This window comes from Eutrema salsugineum, unplaced genomic scaffold, assembly GCF_000478725.1.
Source record: "Eutrema salsugineum unplaced genomic scaffold, Eutsalg1_0 scaffold_3, whole genome shotgun sequence".
Classification (NCBI taxonomy): Eukaryota; Viridiplantae; Streptophyta; class Magnoliopsida; order Brassicales; family Brassicaceae; genus Eutrema; species Eutrema salsugineum.
The window spans coordinates 3822673-3839963 of record NW_006256756.1 but is presented as its reverse complement, the minus strand read 5'-3'; the positions used below and the strand labels follow the sequence as shown (position 1 = coordinate 3839963).

At 35.8% G+C, this 17291-nt stretch overlaps 2 protein-coding genes and 1 pseudogene across 2 annotated transcripts; 1 reads left to right on the top strand and 2 right to left on the bottom strand.

Moving 5' to 3' along the window:
* Positions 1-2397: 2397 nt before the first annotated feature.
* LOC18014383 (plant UBX domain-containing protein 8) lies at positions 2398-6109 on the top strand. Its single transcript, XM_006396794.2, has 11 exons — positions 2398-2600; positions 3197-3258; positions 3363-3858; positions 3951-4037; positions 4115-4230; positions 4376-4559; positions 4687-4863; positions 4945-5109; positions 5415-5558; positions 5641-5697; positions 5874-6109. Exons 1-11 carry the CDS (start codon positions 2517-2519, stop codon positions 5979-5981), a joined length of 1680 nt encoding a protein of 559 aa, XP_006396857.1. The 5' UTR covers positions 2398-2516; the 3' UTR covers positions 5982-6109.
* A 218-nt stretch (positions 6110-6327) lies between these two features.
* On the bottom strand, positions 6328-7476 carry LOC18014557 (putative F-box/kelch-repeat protein At4g11770). The gene has a single exon (XM_006396793.1). It carries the CDS (start codon positions 7474-7476, stop codon positions 6328-6330), a length of 1149 nt encoding a protein of 382 aa, XP_006396856.1.
* Positions 7477-9026: 1550 nt separating this feature from the next.
* On the bottom strand, positions 9027-16948 carry LOC18014556 (annotated as a pseudogene).
* Between the last annotated feature and the right edge of the window lie 343 nt (positions 16949-17291).

Sequence of the window (17291 nt, the reverse complement as noted above, 5' to 3'; positions counted from 1 at the left end):
TATTTCTGGAAATTGGTAGACTGTATGGGTTAGGTTACAACGTTGTGGGTTCACATCTTTTTTCTTTCTGTGAATTTGTTGTTGTTAGATTTTGGTTTTCTCAAACTTTTCTGGGTTTGATTAGTAGAGTCATAAGAAGTTCGATTCTGTTCTCACATAATATGTATCAATTCGTTTAAACCCTAATTTTAAAAATAAATTATTTATAAATTTGGAATTGATCTCTCCAAATACAATTGAAGCTTTACGAGCCAACAAAATGAAGCTCGTCTACCCGAAAAATTCGGATGCGATGTGGTCATCATTGATGTTTGAACCTCGATTTGATTTAAGTAAACTACTTACAAAAGCGTTTGATTTTTAATTTTGTTTGCCTGAGATTATCTGTTATTTAGGTAGATGGAGAAGAGAAAGAGAGAGAAGAGAAGAGGAAGAAGAAGGGATACACATTTTTGTTTTTTTTTTTTTTTTTTTTTCAAATAATTTTAATAAAATTATTCTGCAGGATTTAACAAAAAAAAAAAAAATTATTCTGCAGGAGAATTCATATGACTAAAACGGTGCATTTTGAAAACTGTCACCGATATAACATTCATTTTGACCTACATTTTTTCAAGGTGAGGATCAATCTTGCAAAATAATTAAAAATGATGGTTTTTTTTGCACAAAAAAACCGTTTAAAAAGTCCCTTCTGTATCTCAGTTTTCTATAAAATCCCTTCTATAGATTCTATACTGTAAATGTAGCACAGACACAGTACCAGTATAAATTTGGGTATAATAATTTAAAATGTGTGTTGTTTAGCTGACATTTTCAAAAACATCATGTTGTTTTGATATTGATGAAACGCTACGTTTACATTCCGTGTGTTTTATTACAAACATCCCAAAATGCCATGTCGTTGATATAAAAAAGGGTTATATTGCGGGTGACTTTTGAGATAAGGGTATTCACCTTCATTTTCCAAAGGTGATGGTCAATTTTGAAAAAAAAAATAAAGGTTATGGGTTTTTTTTCACAAACCCCTTCTTTCACCCTTGAAATTTTTACCCCTTCTTTCACCCTTGAAATTTTTACTAGCATATGCGTTTTTTAACATACTTTTTTCTAAGCTTTTTTTTGTAAATCTTGTATAGTTTTGAAAGTTTATTAAATTCTTTTATAAAAATCCATAATTTTACATTTAATTTACTCTTTTTTTGGGCTAAATTTTTAACTTTGTACTCTTTCACTTAATTCACTGTATATATACTTTTAAAACTGTAAAATGGGTTTACACCTTCCACAGTCTACGCTAAGCACCTCTATAATCAAGTTTCATAATGCATTATAAATTTGACAAACTAGAAATAGTTCAGTCATTACCAGAGCCGTTCTCAGAGATACGAAACCCGTAAGCGAACATAAAAAAAAAGACTTTCATCGTATTAAATTTCTATAAAATCAATCTAAATTGTATTGAATAAATCTTTTAAAAAAGACCCTCATCGTATTAAATTCATATAAAATCAATCTAAATTGTATTGAATAAATAATAACTATCATCGTCTCAGTTCATATAAAACCAATAATAAAAAACATAATAGCCCACCTATTAGATATTAAACCGATAGAACAAATACTTCACTTTATTTTAGCCAAAGGCCGAGAAAGGTATAAAATTATGATACCTAAATTTTTAAACTAAATCTCACCTTTTTCAAAATAAGATAAAAATATAGAGATTATCGTGAATAAAGAGAAGAAATTATTGTATCTTATTCTAAATAATGAGAGGTATATATAGTTTTACAAAGAGTTAGTTATGCTAACATTTTACCAATGTAGGATTTTTTAGAAAAAGTTAAAACACATGCCAATAAATTATCATCATCATTACCCTAACTTTTTATTAGTTAAATATTGGGCTTAATTTAACTAAAATCTGCTGTCACCTATTCTACTTTGGGCCTTCGATTTTTTTAATAAAATTTGGGCCTGTAAGCCAATGCTTCTTTTTCAGTCACATAGGCACGGTCCTGGTTATTAAAATGTGATAAACACATTTAGTTTAGCCAATTTTGTTAATAATTGATTGTGCTGAGAGTACATCAAACCCCAAATTTTGTAAATACTCTCTTTTACTAAAATGATTTGATGATTGATTCAGTAATGTGTCAACAATTTATCCTTAATTTTTAATTAGCCTAGAAGTTACAACATAGCCTAGAAGTTACAACATTAGAGAAACTTCTAGGCGGTTACACTTCACATAAATCTCCAAACGACCCAACAAAAAAAACAAAAAGAAAACAAAAGAGAAAAAGCCCAAAACGGTTTTTAAGGAATTAAAATCAATTAACCAAAAAAAAAAAGAGAGCTCAAAACGACGAGTCTCGCCGATCCAATCCCATTCACAACAAAAACAATAAGAACATCTTTTTCTTTTCCCCTTCCTCACTCCAATTCCTAGAAGACGAAAAAGCTCACAACAATCATAAGTTTCTTCTCTCAGATTCTCTCGTTTTTCGTCTCTTATGGCGACACCGAATCAGGAAGCAATCGACACTTTCATTAGCATCACCGGCGCTTCAGACGTCGTCGCCGTTCAGAAGCTCGAGGTGATTCGAATTTACTCATCTGGATTTAAGTTTCTTTGTGTCCTTTTCGCGATTCTTCCCTTTCTTTGGATGCAATCTTGTTTGGGTTTGGATGATTTTTTGGAAGTTTCTCGAGTCGATAAAGTTAAAGTTCGATGAAGACGATCGTTTGATTATCGGATGCTTTTCTCTTACTCTTTTTGGTTCTTTTTCTTATTAAAATCTCTGATGGTTAGTGCTGTAATCGAAGTTGATTTTCAGAATTTTAGGTCATTGGATGGTTTAATTGAGTTTCTAGAAGCGTTTCTGTTCTTACATTGGTGATTAGCAGTACGGTTTCTACTGAATTCTCGCGTTTATCATATACTAAACTTGTTCATTGATGATTGTATGATTTTCGTCAATTTCGCAGAGAAATTCTTCGAGTTTGACTGCTGATTTAGACTAGCCTATACTTGTTTAGATGTATTACAGTTTGGTTTTTCTTTCTTTTTGTCTTGTGGTTGCTTTATTCTTATTAGGCTGATATGTATTGTCTTAGTATCGATATAAGGCTTGTACTTGCGTATACATGATTGATCTTTTGTCCCAATCTTACCTTCCTTTTGTTATTGCAGGAGCATCGTGGTGATCTTAATCAAGCTGTGAATGCATATTTCAGCGAGGGAGATCAAAATGCGTATGCCATCCATCTCACTGATGATTTGAAACCTATATATTTATCTTTTTCCCCGAAAAATTATCATTTCTTGTGTGTGGTACCTTCTTATGATCGTTGTGCAGAGTACGTGAAGCACCAGTGAATGTCCTTGACGACGATGCAATGGATATAGATGATGTGATTCCGGCTGCACAAAATCCTCTATCTCTTCTCAATGCAGCTAGAACAACAGGGCCCTTTTCGCTTCTTGATTCAAACTTTGGTAGAAGTATATTTGATAATGATCCTCTTATGCCACGCCCACCTCCATTTGTTAGTCATCCCAGAGAGGTTAGGCAGATACCTATAGAGGTTAAGGAAAGCAGTGGGCCATCAGAACGATATCGTGATGCTCCTACTATCGAGGATGTGACAGAAACAGCACATGTTCAGGGTCCAGCTACCCAAGGGACGGTTATTGTAGATGAAGAGAGCGATGATGATATTAGCTTTGTACCAACAACAAGAAGTAGGCAAGGTATACATGCTGCTCCTGCACCCAATAATGCTCAAGATTACAATGATATAGAAGAAGAGATGATCCGAGCTGCCATTGAGGCCTCAAAAAAGGAGGCTGAGGTAAGCTTTTCTAAGAGAATGCGGCAGTAATTGGTTTTGTCTTCTTGTTTATCTTCGCATATCGATTTAGCAAAATTTTATTTCTTTTATAGGGATCAAGTAATCCTTTGCCTGAAGAGAGGCCGTCTCACATGGGAGATGATGATGACATAGCAAAAGCTGTCACAATGTCATTGAAGGTCTGTGGCTGTCTCCTCCTCTCCTCTTGTTTTTTCTTCCATCTCTCTGTGATCTCGTTTAACATAAACGAGTGCAGTCAGCGGAGGAAGAAGTTTTGCGCAATCAAGGGTATAAAGCCTCAACTTCAGAAATAGGAGCTTCTGAAACGGCTGCTGCTCAAGGACTTCAAGATACCCAAGCCATGAACGGAAGGTTTGTTGGTTCTTGTCTGTAACGCTTTGCTACTGTGTTACCCCTGAGCTTAATATCTGCAGTTGCAAAATCTTCTGTCAAGCGGTGTATCTACTGGTGTTTGTCTAATAGAGAGGCCTAACAAGTTGTCTTTTATATTATCTAGACTGGCAGCACCTAGCTCACCAATTGAGGATGACTCTGATGATGTGGACGAGGAACCTCTTGTTAGACACAGGCCAAGACGTGCGGCGTCTGGATCCGTGCCCCCACCTAACGCTGACCGTTCTCGGAGCCGGAGTCCTGAAGCAGAAGATCCAGCGGATAGTGGCAGTCGGTTTCCTTCTGAGGTATCAATAAAATCTGTTTCGTTTTCGCACATCGAGACCAGACTAGTATACCAGTATGACTTTACAGTTAAGAATCCTAGAGTAGCTTGTCCATGTCATTACTGATACTCTTTTGTCTATGCTTAAGTGGGGAGGCATTTCGTCTGAGGAACATGATGAAGCTGTGATGCTCGAGGCAGCCATGTTTGGTGGCATTCCTGAAACTGGATATAATCATGTTCCATTCTTACCTCCTCAGCAGAGAGCACCACCGCGTCCACCCTCACCTTCATTGACAGCTCAGAGGTTGATTCGAGAACAGCAGGTTAGGCAGCACTTACTAGTTTCTTGAGTAAACCCCTTTATATTATTGAGGGTTATTGGTGATAATAAAATTTCGTATCAGGATGATGAGTATCTCGCATCCCTGCAAGCTGACAGAGATAAAGAACTGAAATCCATTAGAGATGCTGAAGCACGTCAGTTAGAGGAAGAAACTGCTAGGAAGGCTTTTTTGGAGGAAGAGAAGAAAAAAGAAGAAGAAGCTCAAAGAAAACTCGAGGAGGAACAGGTGCCGTTTCTGTTTTCACATATAACCCACTTTCTAAAGCCGGTTCAAACAAGTTTTCCTTAATTCTTGATTCCGGATTGTTACCGAGACTCCTGCTAGTAGATAAAGAAAGATCAGCTAAGCCACATGCACCTTCGAAACCCCTTTCTTTGTTTCAGAAAGATGGATCTCTATACCATACAATGATTGTGAATAATAATCTGTTTTAGCGTATTGCTGCTATTTAGGCTGGTTTTGCACAAGTTCTAGTGAAGGCTAATCTTTTGTTACTGATTTAGTGTACTTTCCTCTGAATTCTGATGCAGGAGCTAGAGAGGCAACTAGTTGCAAAAGAAGCGTCTCTGCCTAAGGAGCCACAAGGAGATGAAGAGAATGCCATTACTCTTCTCGTCCGGATGCCAGATGGAACTCGACGTGGCCGCCGGTTCCTTAAATCCGACAAACTCCAAGTGAGTTTTCCCGAAAATCCATTTCACTTTGCTTACTGTATTTACTCAAATCTTATACTTAAATAACGGTTGTGTTTTGCAGTCTCTTTTCGACTTTATAGACATTGCCAGAGTGGTGAAACCCAAGACTTACAGACTGGTAAAACTTCTGCATCCTTATCAATAAAATCTCTCTTAACCCATGCCTAAAGATGTTGTAAACTGCCATATTGTAAAGCAAAAATGATATGCAGGACCGGTTTTTCCCTCAGGACTGGTCCTTGATGGGGTGGTTTTAAAATCACTTGTCTAACTTTTGTTTATGTGATGAAACAGGTGAGGCCGTACCCTCGGCATGCGTTTGGGGATGGAGAAAGTGAGTCGACTCTGAACGATGTTGGATTGAGCAGCAAACAAGAAGCATTGTTCCTTGAGCTTATCTGAGCTCTTAAAAAAATATATACCAGACTTACATTTGTCTACTGCTTAGATACTCTTTTACTTTTCAAGCTATTATATTTTCTTTATTTAATCTTTCTTTCTATAAAAGAAAATATATTTGTTGGGAGGCATTTATTTTAAGTGATACAACAGTCGTCGTTTAGTCGTTTGTACATACCATAGATTGTCTGCACAACATACCTAAACACTTAGATTACTTCTCGGGAGAGAAAATGCCTAAGCATATGCATTCTTCTTAAAGCAGTATCGAAGCATCCTTCAAGTTCAAACGTGTAAACCATGTTGAAAAAAAAATTACATTAATAATGGCTAATATGTGGTTTATTGATCAAACATTAACAGCAAGAAATTGCAATAAACGACATGACCTCGGGACAGTAAGCACAACATCACACCACTCAATCTTGCCATAAACCTCATGATCGCTGCGCCTATCGACCGCAATCACAGCACACCAAATCTTCTTGTCAAAGCCAATAGCACTCGCTCTCTTCTCCCACAAAACCGCAATCTTGCCACCATAATCTACTAACTTCACACGACTACGACACTTTGGTAGTTTAGGAAGCTCTTCCAAACCCTTGAAAACTCTCCACAATCTTCCCTCGGAGTCGTACCATTGGAGCACTCTCAACATTACAGAACAGTACATTACGTTATCAATTACGCAAGAAGGAAAAAAGGTACCAATAATCAAAGGCCTCGTCTCAGAATTTTCTACCACATCCCATGTATTTTCATTGGGCTTATAAACCATAGTTTTATCACTCCCATACACGTAAAGCTTTCCGTCCAGGGCTAAGCTTCTTAATATGAGACTCTGGTTGAGTATCTCTGCTCTAGGGCTTGGCACATGCTCCCATATTTGGGTTTTTGGGTCGAAAACTTCCATCAAATCCGAATAACCGGGCCCGGTCCAGCCTTCCACTACATATATTTTCCTATCAAGAACACTCACGGTTTCCCACTTTCGAAAAATCTGCATGCTTGGAGCTTCGTGCCAGGCGTGAGAACGACAGTCCATGAAGAAGACCCTATGATCCCTTTTTGTGCCAATCACGTAGATCTTTGAACCAATTGCAGTACGAGACCACGCAAGTGGAGGAGAACAATCGTGTGTTTGGACCGAGACCATGAGTTTGTCACTTGATTTCTTATATGGTTTAAAGCAGGGAGTGAACCATCCTGAGTTAGTCTTAGGGTTAGGGTTTCGAGTTGGTCTTCTGCATAGAGTGAACCAACGTGGGTCAGAACCAAAACTGAAACTTAAGCACAAATAAAGACAATTCTCGGTCCGGTCTAAGAGCGTTCGGGTTTCGTAAAGCTCAAGCGATGCAATGAGAGAGCGAAACCTCTTGGAGACTAAGAAGAGAGTCTGGTAGTATAATCTCGAGACGCGGGATAAGCAATTCAACAGTATTTCATCAGGAAGATTAAGCATATTAACCGGCGAATAAGACTCTTTGCCGTTTGACATTAGCAGATAACGTAGAGAGTAATCAAACTCGAGAGGCTTATTAACTAGTTTACACTTTTGGTAACAAGAAAAACATTTATGCTCTATGCAAAGAACGGTCCTCTAATTCTTGGATTATTCAGCCTTTTGTAGAATTCATTTCCTTAACTTCCTTTTTGTCTTTTACCTTCTCCGGATATTTTTTATATTAATTTCCATTTTGTCATTTACCAATTTTATAGTTTATTTCCTTCCTTTCCTTTTTGTCATTTACCTTTTTATATATTAGATTTTCCATTTCTTGTATTTTAATTTCCTTGATTTCCATCTATTGTATACAATTGAATCTTCGACCTTTTAGGGCGTTAGTTTTGTACATTAATTTTTTTTGTTTTTGAGTTTTTTTTATATAGTTTGTAGCTTTGCTTTTCAGTTTATATTTAGAAAACAAACAACAGTAAAAACTCTAATTAATATTCGATAAATTAATAAACTCAACTAATTAATAATTTTTGTCTCAAAATTTATGTTTTGAACCAATTAATCTATTTCTATATTTTTACTGAAATGATGTTTTGTGAATCAGTAAGCTTTGTTTGCAAAAACCCAAAAACAAAAGCAAATAGTGTTTTTTCCCAGATGCGTGTAGGGAGAAAGTGTAGGGAGAAAAAAAGAGTGAAGCAGATCACCAGGCAAAAACAGAGCAAAGCAGAGAAGAGAGGAATAAAACACAACTGAGAACATGACTAAACAAAAGTACTTATATAAAAGAGAAACGTCATATGCAATTTCCACTTTGAGCAATATAAAGAATCCATCATCGTATTAAAAAAAAAACCAAATTATGTTAGTGGCTAATGGTTTGACTTATCAAAGATAACAGCAAAAAGGTTTGTTGCCTTTGGTCTTCTTGGCAGCTAAGAGCATCTCCAATGAAGGATGCTTAAGAGGTATTTAGCTAAAAATTGGACAAAAATAAAGATTTAATGGTTTAAATCTTAAGCATTGGTGTTTCCCTAAAACAATCATTATTACAGAAATCCATATAGATTTTTTATGTAATTTTTTATTATTATATTTTGTTGAAAAATGTGGTCCACAAAATATATTAATACAAAAATTCAGATATATTTTTTTATTATATTTTGTTAACCATTCATGTGCAAACACGTGGCGGAAGAAACTTATCTTATGATTCCCAAATAAGAAACGTTTTTTAAATTAAATGTACCATTTAATTATATTTATTATTAAATTTTCTTTAAAAATCTATTAAAAACCAGCGATAATGATGCTCTAAGCATTTTTAGAGACTCTAAGCAATTCTGTCGTGGCAGCTTCGGGTTGGTTGAAACATTTTTATTTTTTATTTATTGTTTTCCTCTCAATTGAACTCTTTCTCTCTCTATTCTCCTTTGACTCATTCTTTTCCAAACTTATGTTTTATATGCTTTTTCTTAATGTAATGTATGTTTGAAATTAAAATCAATGAAGTAATTGTTATTTATAAAATAATAATGTTTTAAATATTTTAATTAAAAAAAAATTTAAGCACTGCATTTTTAGGGTGCTTACCATTGGAGATGGTCTAAGGACTTAGCTTTGAAGGGCAAAAACGTCACTCCGTCCCGTAAAAGGTTGCAGAAGCTTAGGGATGTCCACACCATCCTCTCGCTGGTAGGTCTCGAGAATGTAAAAAATTATTTGGGGTCACACATGTATAATCAATGTGTTAGGATTATTATTTAAAAGTAGTCAAAACTTATATGGTCACTTTGGTATTAAAGAAAAGACTAAGAGGCATAAGTGTTATGAAAAATTAATGTGAGGATACATTCAATAATTTCTAATTTGATGACAGGCTGAATTATAAATTATTCTCTATATAAATAGAGAGGTTATGGTCCCCGCAGAAACCCTAACGAGAAATACAGAAACTCTATGCATCTCACCAATCTCACCTACAGCTATTCAGGATTTATTATGGAAGAACCATAGCCAAATTCAGAGCATAAATCATAGATCCAAAAGGTACGCTTCCGCTTCTGTTCTTATTAATCAGAGACTGACATGCTATGGTAGTTTATAAGGATTTAAAACCTTACAATTGGTATCAGGGTCATCATGTTCAGTTTCTGTTTGATAATCAGGTTATTTTAAAAAATAAATTCGGATTTAATTTTATGAAAAAAATTAGATTGTTGAATTTAATTTTTCTCTAAAGTGTATGTCTTGATAAGTATTTTGGGATTTGTGGTTTATTTTTAAAACTTAGATCTGGATTAAACATGTTTAGTCTGGCTTTATGTAATTGTTCTAGAGAAAAACATGTTTAAATTTCTTGCTAATTCAGATCTATATTATTGCTCATATGGTTTTGTTTTCTAAAAAATTATATATATATTTCGAAATTTTCTGGGAGCAATTATTGGATTTAACTTTTGAAAATTTTTAAAGTTTCATGCTCATAAAGTTTTTTTTTTCGAAAATTTTGAGCAAAATTCAGATTTGATTTCAGCCTTGGCGGCTGTAAACCCTAAGGGTGAAGACAATGGCATTTTTGTAATTTTTAAAAAGTTTGTTAGTGAAACTGTGCACTTCATATGGTTAAGTCGAACTGGGCATGGACCCAATTTTGACTGAAGTTGCATTTAAGCCCAAGTTTCATTAAAGCCCGAATTTGGTTATATTCCACTAAGATTCAAACCCAGGTTGCACTACATGGGCAGGGCTTTTCCAATCTGTCTTCAACCGTTCTGCCGCTTTAACATTCTTGCATATAGAACCTCCAGACTTTATCTTATATGTCTGTGCAATAATATAATTAAACTTCTAATCAATAAATATCTTTGATTGTACAAGTTTAATATTTGAAGTGGATTAATTGATGCAATATGTTGCCAAAATAACCTCTATTGTGGATATTTTTTTCATGGATAATATTAAATGTTATGTGTGTATGTATATTCATGCGAATATTAAATCGACCCAAAGGTAGGTTTTGTATTTGGCCGAATAACATACATACATGTGATAATAAACATGTGATGATTATTAAGAATAACCATGTGAATGATAAATCGATCCAAAGATAGTTTTATTGTTTATCATGCATTATTGTCAGTGTTTGATTGTTACAACAAGAGTATCACTAGTAGTTAATATTACCGTCCAAAGACTTGATATTAATTTGCACTTGATATCCTGAGATGGGTTGTACAATTGTTTATTTTTATTTATTGATTTAATTCGGTTTAGTAGTAAATTACTAATAAAGATTGTTCAATTTTGCAGCGAAATTTACTGCAGTATCTGCAAACTTAAGTTCAATTCCAACACTTACCGGTTCCAATTACAAGGAATGGAAAAGTAAAGTTAAGATTGTTCTAGGGTGTATGGATCTTGACTTTACGTTAAGGAAAGAACAACCTACTTCTCCTATAGATACCAGCACTGCTGAGTATAAGGCGGTTCATGAGAAGTGGGAATGTTTAATTGCATTGGTTTAATGATCATTTTGGACACCATTCCAGAAATCTTTAGAGGTAATGAGCAGATCTCTGATCTCAAACAGTTCCTTGCTGAGATGGACTTGCGTTTTGCGAGTAGCGATAAGGCAGAAATAAGTTCTCCACTGTATCGATTTAGTACCATGAGGTATCACAGCAAAAGAAACATAAGGGAGTACATTTTGGAAATGTCCAACATTGTTTCAAAACTCAAGACACTCAAGATTGAGCTTCCAGAAGAAGTGCTCATACATTTTGTCTTGAACTCCCTACCTCCTCAATTCAATCAATTAAAATCCAGTTACAACACACGTAACGAGAAATGGGCTCTTAATGAGCTTATTTTGTATTGTGTGAACGAGTATAGGATGAAACAAGAAAGGTCTGAAAGTGCTCATATGGTGAACACCTCTGAAGGTCAGGGTAAAAGAAAGAAAATTGAGATTGTTAAGAATGATGCTGTTAAAGGTCCATCTCAAAAGAAGCAGAGTAAGGATGAAGATACCTGCTTCTTTTGCAAGAAAACTGGACACATGAAGAAAGACTGCCAAAAGTACCATACTTGGCGTGGTAAGAAAGGTATGTTCCTTGCTATGGTCTGTTCTAAGCTGAACTTAATTGAAGTACCCAGAAACACTTGGTAGTTAGACTCATGTGCAACTATTAACATCAGTGTTTCATTACAGGGTTGTCTGAGCTACCGAAAACCAACTGAAGCTGAAAGAAGCATTCATGTGGCTGATGGTTTTGCGGTGGTTGTGGAGGCAATTGGGAATTTTAGACTGTTCTTTAGTACTGGTTGTTTTTTGGATTTGAAAGACACTTTTGTTGTACCGTCATTTAGACATAATTTGGTTTCTGGTTCTTATTTAGACATATCTGGTTATTCTTGTCTAACTGAGAATGGAAAAGTTACTTTGTCTTTAAATTCAACTTTAATTGGAACTGGTACACTTATGAAAAATCAGATTCTTTATATGTTTGACACTGTAACTTCTCATGATGAAAGTTTAAGTGTTGAATCAAGGGGTACTAAATGAAAGTTTGAAAATGCAAGTTCAGGAACTCTGTGACACAAACGCTTAGGTCACATTTCTAGAAATAGAATTGAGCAACTTGTGTCAGATGGTATATTGAGTTCTATTGAATTCACAAATTGTGATGTCTGTGTGGATTGCATTAAAGAAAAACAGACTAAACAGAAGAAATTAGGTGCATATAGAGCTACGGAAGTCCTTGAGTTGATACATACAGATATTTGTGGACCATTCCCCACAGCTTCTTGAAACGGTCAACAATACTTCATATCATTCATTGACGATTATTTTTGATATGCATACTTATTTCTTATTCATGAAAAGTCAGAGTCTATAGACATGTTCAATAAGTTTAAGGCTGAAGTTGAGAACCAACTTGAGCGAAGGATAAAGTCTGTCAGATCTGATCGTGGTGGTGAATATTACGATCGGTATGACGGTTCAGGCGAACAACGTCCAGGTTCATTTGCCAGATACTTGAAGGAGTGTGGAATTGTTCCTCAAAACACTATGTCTGGTTCTACCAGTATGAATGTTTTATCTGAAAGACGCAATCACACTCTTAAGGACATGGTAAGGAGTATGATTTGTCATTCCACCTTGCCTGAATCACTTTTGGGAGAGGCACTAAAGACTGCGGCTTACATTCTTAATAGAGTACCAACTAAAGCAACTACAAAAACACCTTATGAGCTTTGGACTGGTAAAAAACCTAGTCTTAAGCATTTGCACATTTGGGGATGTCCAGCTGAGGCTAGGCCTTACAGGCCATATGAGAAGAATTGGACTCTAGAACTGTGAGCAGTTACTTTGTTGGTTATTCGGAGCGATCTAGGGGCTATAAGTTTTATGATACCACACAGAAATTTATTTTTGAGACGGGAATAGCCACGTTCTTTGAGGATATTGATTTCGGGGGGAGAACTAAAGTTAAGGACATCATCTTTGAGGAAGAATCGGTTTCAGTTTCTAATCTGATTCATATAGTTGCTTTTGACAATGCAAATTTGGAACCTCAAGTTGATACAGAAATCCTTCCTCCAAATGAAGATGACGATGTTATCGAACATGAATGTCAAATTAAAGATCCTCAAGAAGTGGTGCAACAAGAACAAGTGCCTTTGCGGCGATCCAATAGAGAAAGAAGAAGCGTTATTCCAGATGATTACATAGTGTTTCTTATGGAACAAGAGGAAAATCAAATCCAGTTGGAAGATGATCCTATCAACTTCCGTGAGGCAATGGGTAGTTCCAAATCAGATAAGTGGGTTAAAGCTTCTGAAGAAGAGTATCAGTCAATGCTAGACAATAAAGTTTGGAACAATGTCGAGTTACCGGAAGGAAATAAACCAATGGTTGCAAATGGATATTTAAAGTCAAATTGGACTCAAGTGGTAATGTTGAGAGGTATAAGGCTCATCTAGTGGCTAGAGGATATACTCAGAAAGAAGGGATTAACTATAAAGAAACCTTTTCTCTAGTTTCATCAAAGGATTCTTTTAGAAAAATCATGGCCTTTGTTGTACATTATGACTTAGAGCTTCATCAGATGGATGTCAAGACAGGGTTTCTCAATGGAAACATTGGTGAGACAATTTATATGGAGCAACCAGAAAACTTTGTAATAGGTGATTTAAATAAAATGGTATGCAAGTTAAAGAAATCCATCTATGGGCTAAAACAGGCTTCTCATCAATGGTACCACAAGTTTCATGAGGTAATCACCTCCTTTGGTTTTGAGGTGAATTTGGTCGAAGATTGTGTGTATAAGAAGTTCAGTGGGAGTAAGTTTATTTTCTTGGTATTGTATGTTGATGACATACTTCTGGCCACCAACGATATAGGCATGTTGCATGAGACCAAGAGATTTCTTAAGGAAAATTTTAAGATGAAAGATCTTGGTGAAGCATCTTTTGTATTAGGGATCCAGAGTCATCGAGATATAACTCGAGGTATTCTAGGATTATCACAAAAGAACTATATCGATAAAGTACTCAAGAGATTTGGCATGCAGGATTGCAAACCAAGTGATACCCCAGTCGCTAAAGCAGATATATTCTCTCTCAGTCAGTGCCCTAAAGGAAATTTGGAAATTCAGGAAATTCAAAAGATTCCTTATGCATCTGCAGTAGGAAGTCTGATGTATGCTCAAGTTTGTATGCGTCCGGATTTGGCGCACATTGTTGGAGTTTTGGGCAGATACTTAAGTAATCCAGGTTTGGACCATTGGAAAGCAGCCAAAAGAGTAATGAGATACCTGCAAAGAATAAAAGATTTTATGCTCAAATATCAGAGATCAGATAATTTGGAGATCCTTGGGTATTCTGATTCTGATTTTGTTGGATGTCAAGATAGTAAAAAGTCCACGTCAGACTGTGTTTCTGTTGGCTGGTGGAGCTATTACATGGCGTAGTGCAAAACAATCACTCGTAGCTTCCTCCACAATGGAAGCAGAATTCGTAGCAGTTTTTGAGGCATCCAATCAAGGACTTTGGCTAAAGAATTTTGTCACAAGGCTGCGAATTCTTGAAGGAATTAAAAGACCACTAAAGATATATTGTGACAATAAATCAGCTTTTTTGTACTCCAACAAAAATAGGAGTGCGACAAAGTCCAAGTTTATTGAAATTAAGTTCCTGGTTGTTCAGGAGAGAGTACAAAGTGGAGAGATTTCCATAGAACACTTAGGGACAAACTCCATGATAGCTGATCCTCTTACAAAAGGTATTCCACCCAAGGTCTTTCATGAGCATACTGCTCGAATGGGTGTTTCAGTGTTTGATGGTCATTTGGTTTAGTGGGAGTTTGTCATTTGTTTTTGGATTCTATGTTTTGGTTGTGTTTAAGCACATTTTATTCTGATCAGAAATAAGTTTTCAGTTTACACTTTGTGCAATAAAGTTAAAGACTCTCAATAAAGTAGGACCAGTTGAAAATCGACATGTATTAATCACTTTCCATGTGATTTTCATGCCACACTTTTCATAATTGATCTATGTCATTTGACTATACTGATTTCAGTGACCATGGAAGGTTTAGTTATGATTGCTATAACGAAGACCGCAATGATCCTATGTTGCTATAGTTAATGGACGTGATTGTTTATGCCCTAATATATAATGAAAATTTTGAGCTCATAAAGTCTATCACATTTTCAGATACACATGTGACCTAGTGGGAGATTGTAAAAAATTATTTGGGGTCACACATGTATAATCAATGTGTTAGGGTCATTGTTCAAAAGTAGTCAAAACTTATGTGGTCACTTTGGTATTACAGAAAAGACTAAGGGGCATAAGTGTTATGTAAAATTAATGTGAGGATACATTCAATAATTTCTAATTTGATGACGGCCGAATTAGAAATTATTCTCTATATAAATAGAGAGGTTATGGTCCCCGCAGGCCGCAGCAACCCTAACAAGAAATACAGAAACTCTATGCATCTCATCAATAGAGACCTACAGCTATTCAGGATTTGTTGTGGAATAACCATAGCCAAATTCAGAGCATAAATCAAGGATCCAAAAGGTACGCTTCTGCTTCTATTCTTATTAATCAAAGACTGACATGCTATGGTGGTTTATAAGGAGTTAAAACCTTATAGAGAATGCAGCATATGGTTCTCTCTATAGCGGTAAGAGTTGAATTGAGCATATGCATATACTGCTTCGTCTCCTCATTGCTCTTTTTATGACCGTATCTAACATCAAGCCTTCAAACCTGATAGTCTGTACAGTTGGAACAGGACACGAGCTCTCTGAAAATCCCTGACGCAGGAAACCATGCTCCAAGTCATACTTTTTTTGCGGCTGCGTTGTTCAAAGCTCCAGAGACAACTGACCTGAATCGGTATGGAAGTTTAAGCGATTGGTAAAAATCTTCCAAGTTCTTCAACATCTCTTCGAGCATTGCCCATGAATCATTAGGATTCGTCATGCAAAATTGCTCAATTTTATCAAAGTGGTGAACACGGAAAATGCCAAGTGTATCTCTTCCACTGGGAATGAGCTTCTTTTCTAAAGCATGGCGACCAACCGGAATATCTGGACCAAATAACCATGATGGTGTGAATAATTTTTTTTCCTTTGGATGTACATAAAAAAAAATCATCTACGTCTACATACTTATGGGAAGCTCGGTTGGATGGAGCCATTCATCTTGATATTATGCGCAAAGAGGTTGCTCAGAAGTTGCAATAAGGTATTTGTCATCTCCACATGGTTTTTCAGCTCCTCACCAGGTGAAGCAACCCGCCTTTCACCCCAAACTTTATGCAAGACATTATCTGCCTCGTCAAGACCAACTGGAACCGAGTCATGGATGAGATTTCCTACTGTTGCCAGTTTGGCTTCCAAAGCAGCATAAGCTTCATGAACTTGCGACTCTTTCTCCGTAGAATCTTGTTTCAAAATCTCTATTTGCTGAATCTGCTCAGTCGCATCCGTACCAGACTATATTATAAAGAAACATGAAAGAACTCAGTCATGTATGAACTAAGGTCCATAAATTTCTGTAAAACTCACTAATACAAACTCATATAGTTACGTGACTTGGTTAGTAAATTTTTTCAAATATTTTTTTTCAGATCCTATGTATAAGCCCCATGAATCTATACGCTTAACTCAACAACATAAACAAACAAAAGAAAATTGAAATAAACTAACAGTTTTGAGCTAGCCAACTTCCTTGTTCAGCTTGTTGAACTCTTTTCGGAAACAATCAAACTCATATCGACCTGAAACACAAAGATTTGATAACATTAAGCATAATCTGTAATGAGAGAAACTAAACGATCGTTGAAAAAGGGATTAATGTACGTACGCTGACGCGATACTTTGTCGAGCATGATTATCTCGTCAATGACTTCAATGCTGGCAGATTTCCGGCACCGTAGAGATTCCCGGATCACCTCTGGATTCGCTCGAAAAAGATTGATATCTAGCATTATCTGTGAATCAAAGCAGAAACAAAGATAAATCCCAATAAGCTCACTAATTATTTTTTCTTTCAAATCATTCAAAACTCGAGGATTGATGTTTAGGATGTTAGAAACTAAAATTTTCTGACTCAGAACAAAGTATAAAGAGAACAGAGTTAAAGAGGCAGAGTCAAAGTTTGTATCACGATAACTTCTACTTTGATTGTGATCAACCTAGAAACTTGCGTGACAAGAAAATTTCTCTCTTATTGAAATGGTAGGTATACACATGAACAACAAATGTTTTCTGACATTACAAACAACACTTTAAATAGACTTCCAACAGACATGAAGGTTAAGAGTTGCATCT

What these genes read in the sequence shown, in the direction of transcription:
- LOC18014383 (XM_006396794.2), top strand. Translation starts at nt 2,517, where the DNA reads ATGGCGACACCGAATCAGGAAGCAATCGACACTTTCATTAGCATCACC. An exon ending in CTGTCACAATGTCATTGAAG is followed by an intron (nt 4,038 to 4,114) that starts GTCTGTGGCTGT and finishes AAACGAGTGCAG; the next exon opens with TCAGCGGAGGAAGAAGTTTT. An exon ending in GGTTGATTCGAGAACAGCAG is followed by an intron (nt 4,864 to 4,944) that starts GTTAGGCAGCAC and finishes ATTTCGTATCAG; the next exon opens with GATGATGAGTATCTCGCATC.
- LOC18014557 (XM_006396793.1), bottom strand. Translation starts at nt 7,476, where the DNA reads ATGTCAAACGGCAAAGAGTCTTATTCGCCGGTTAATATGCTTAATCTT.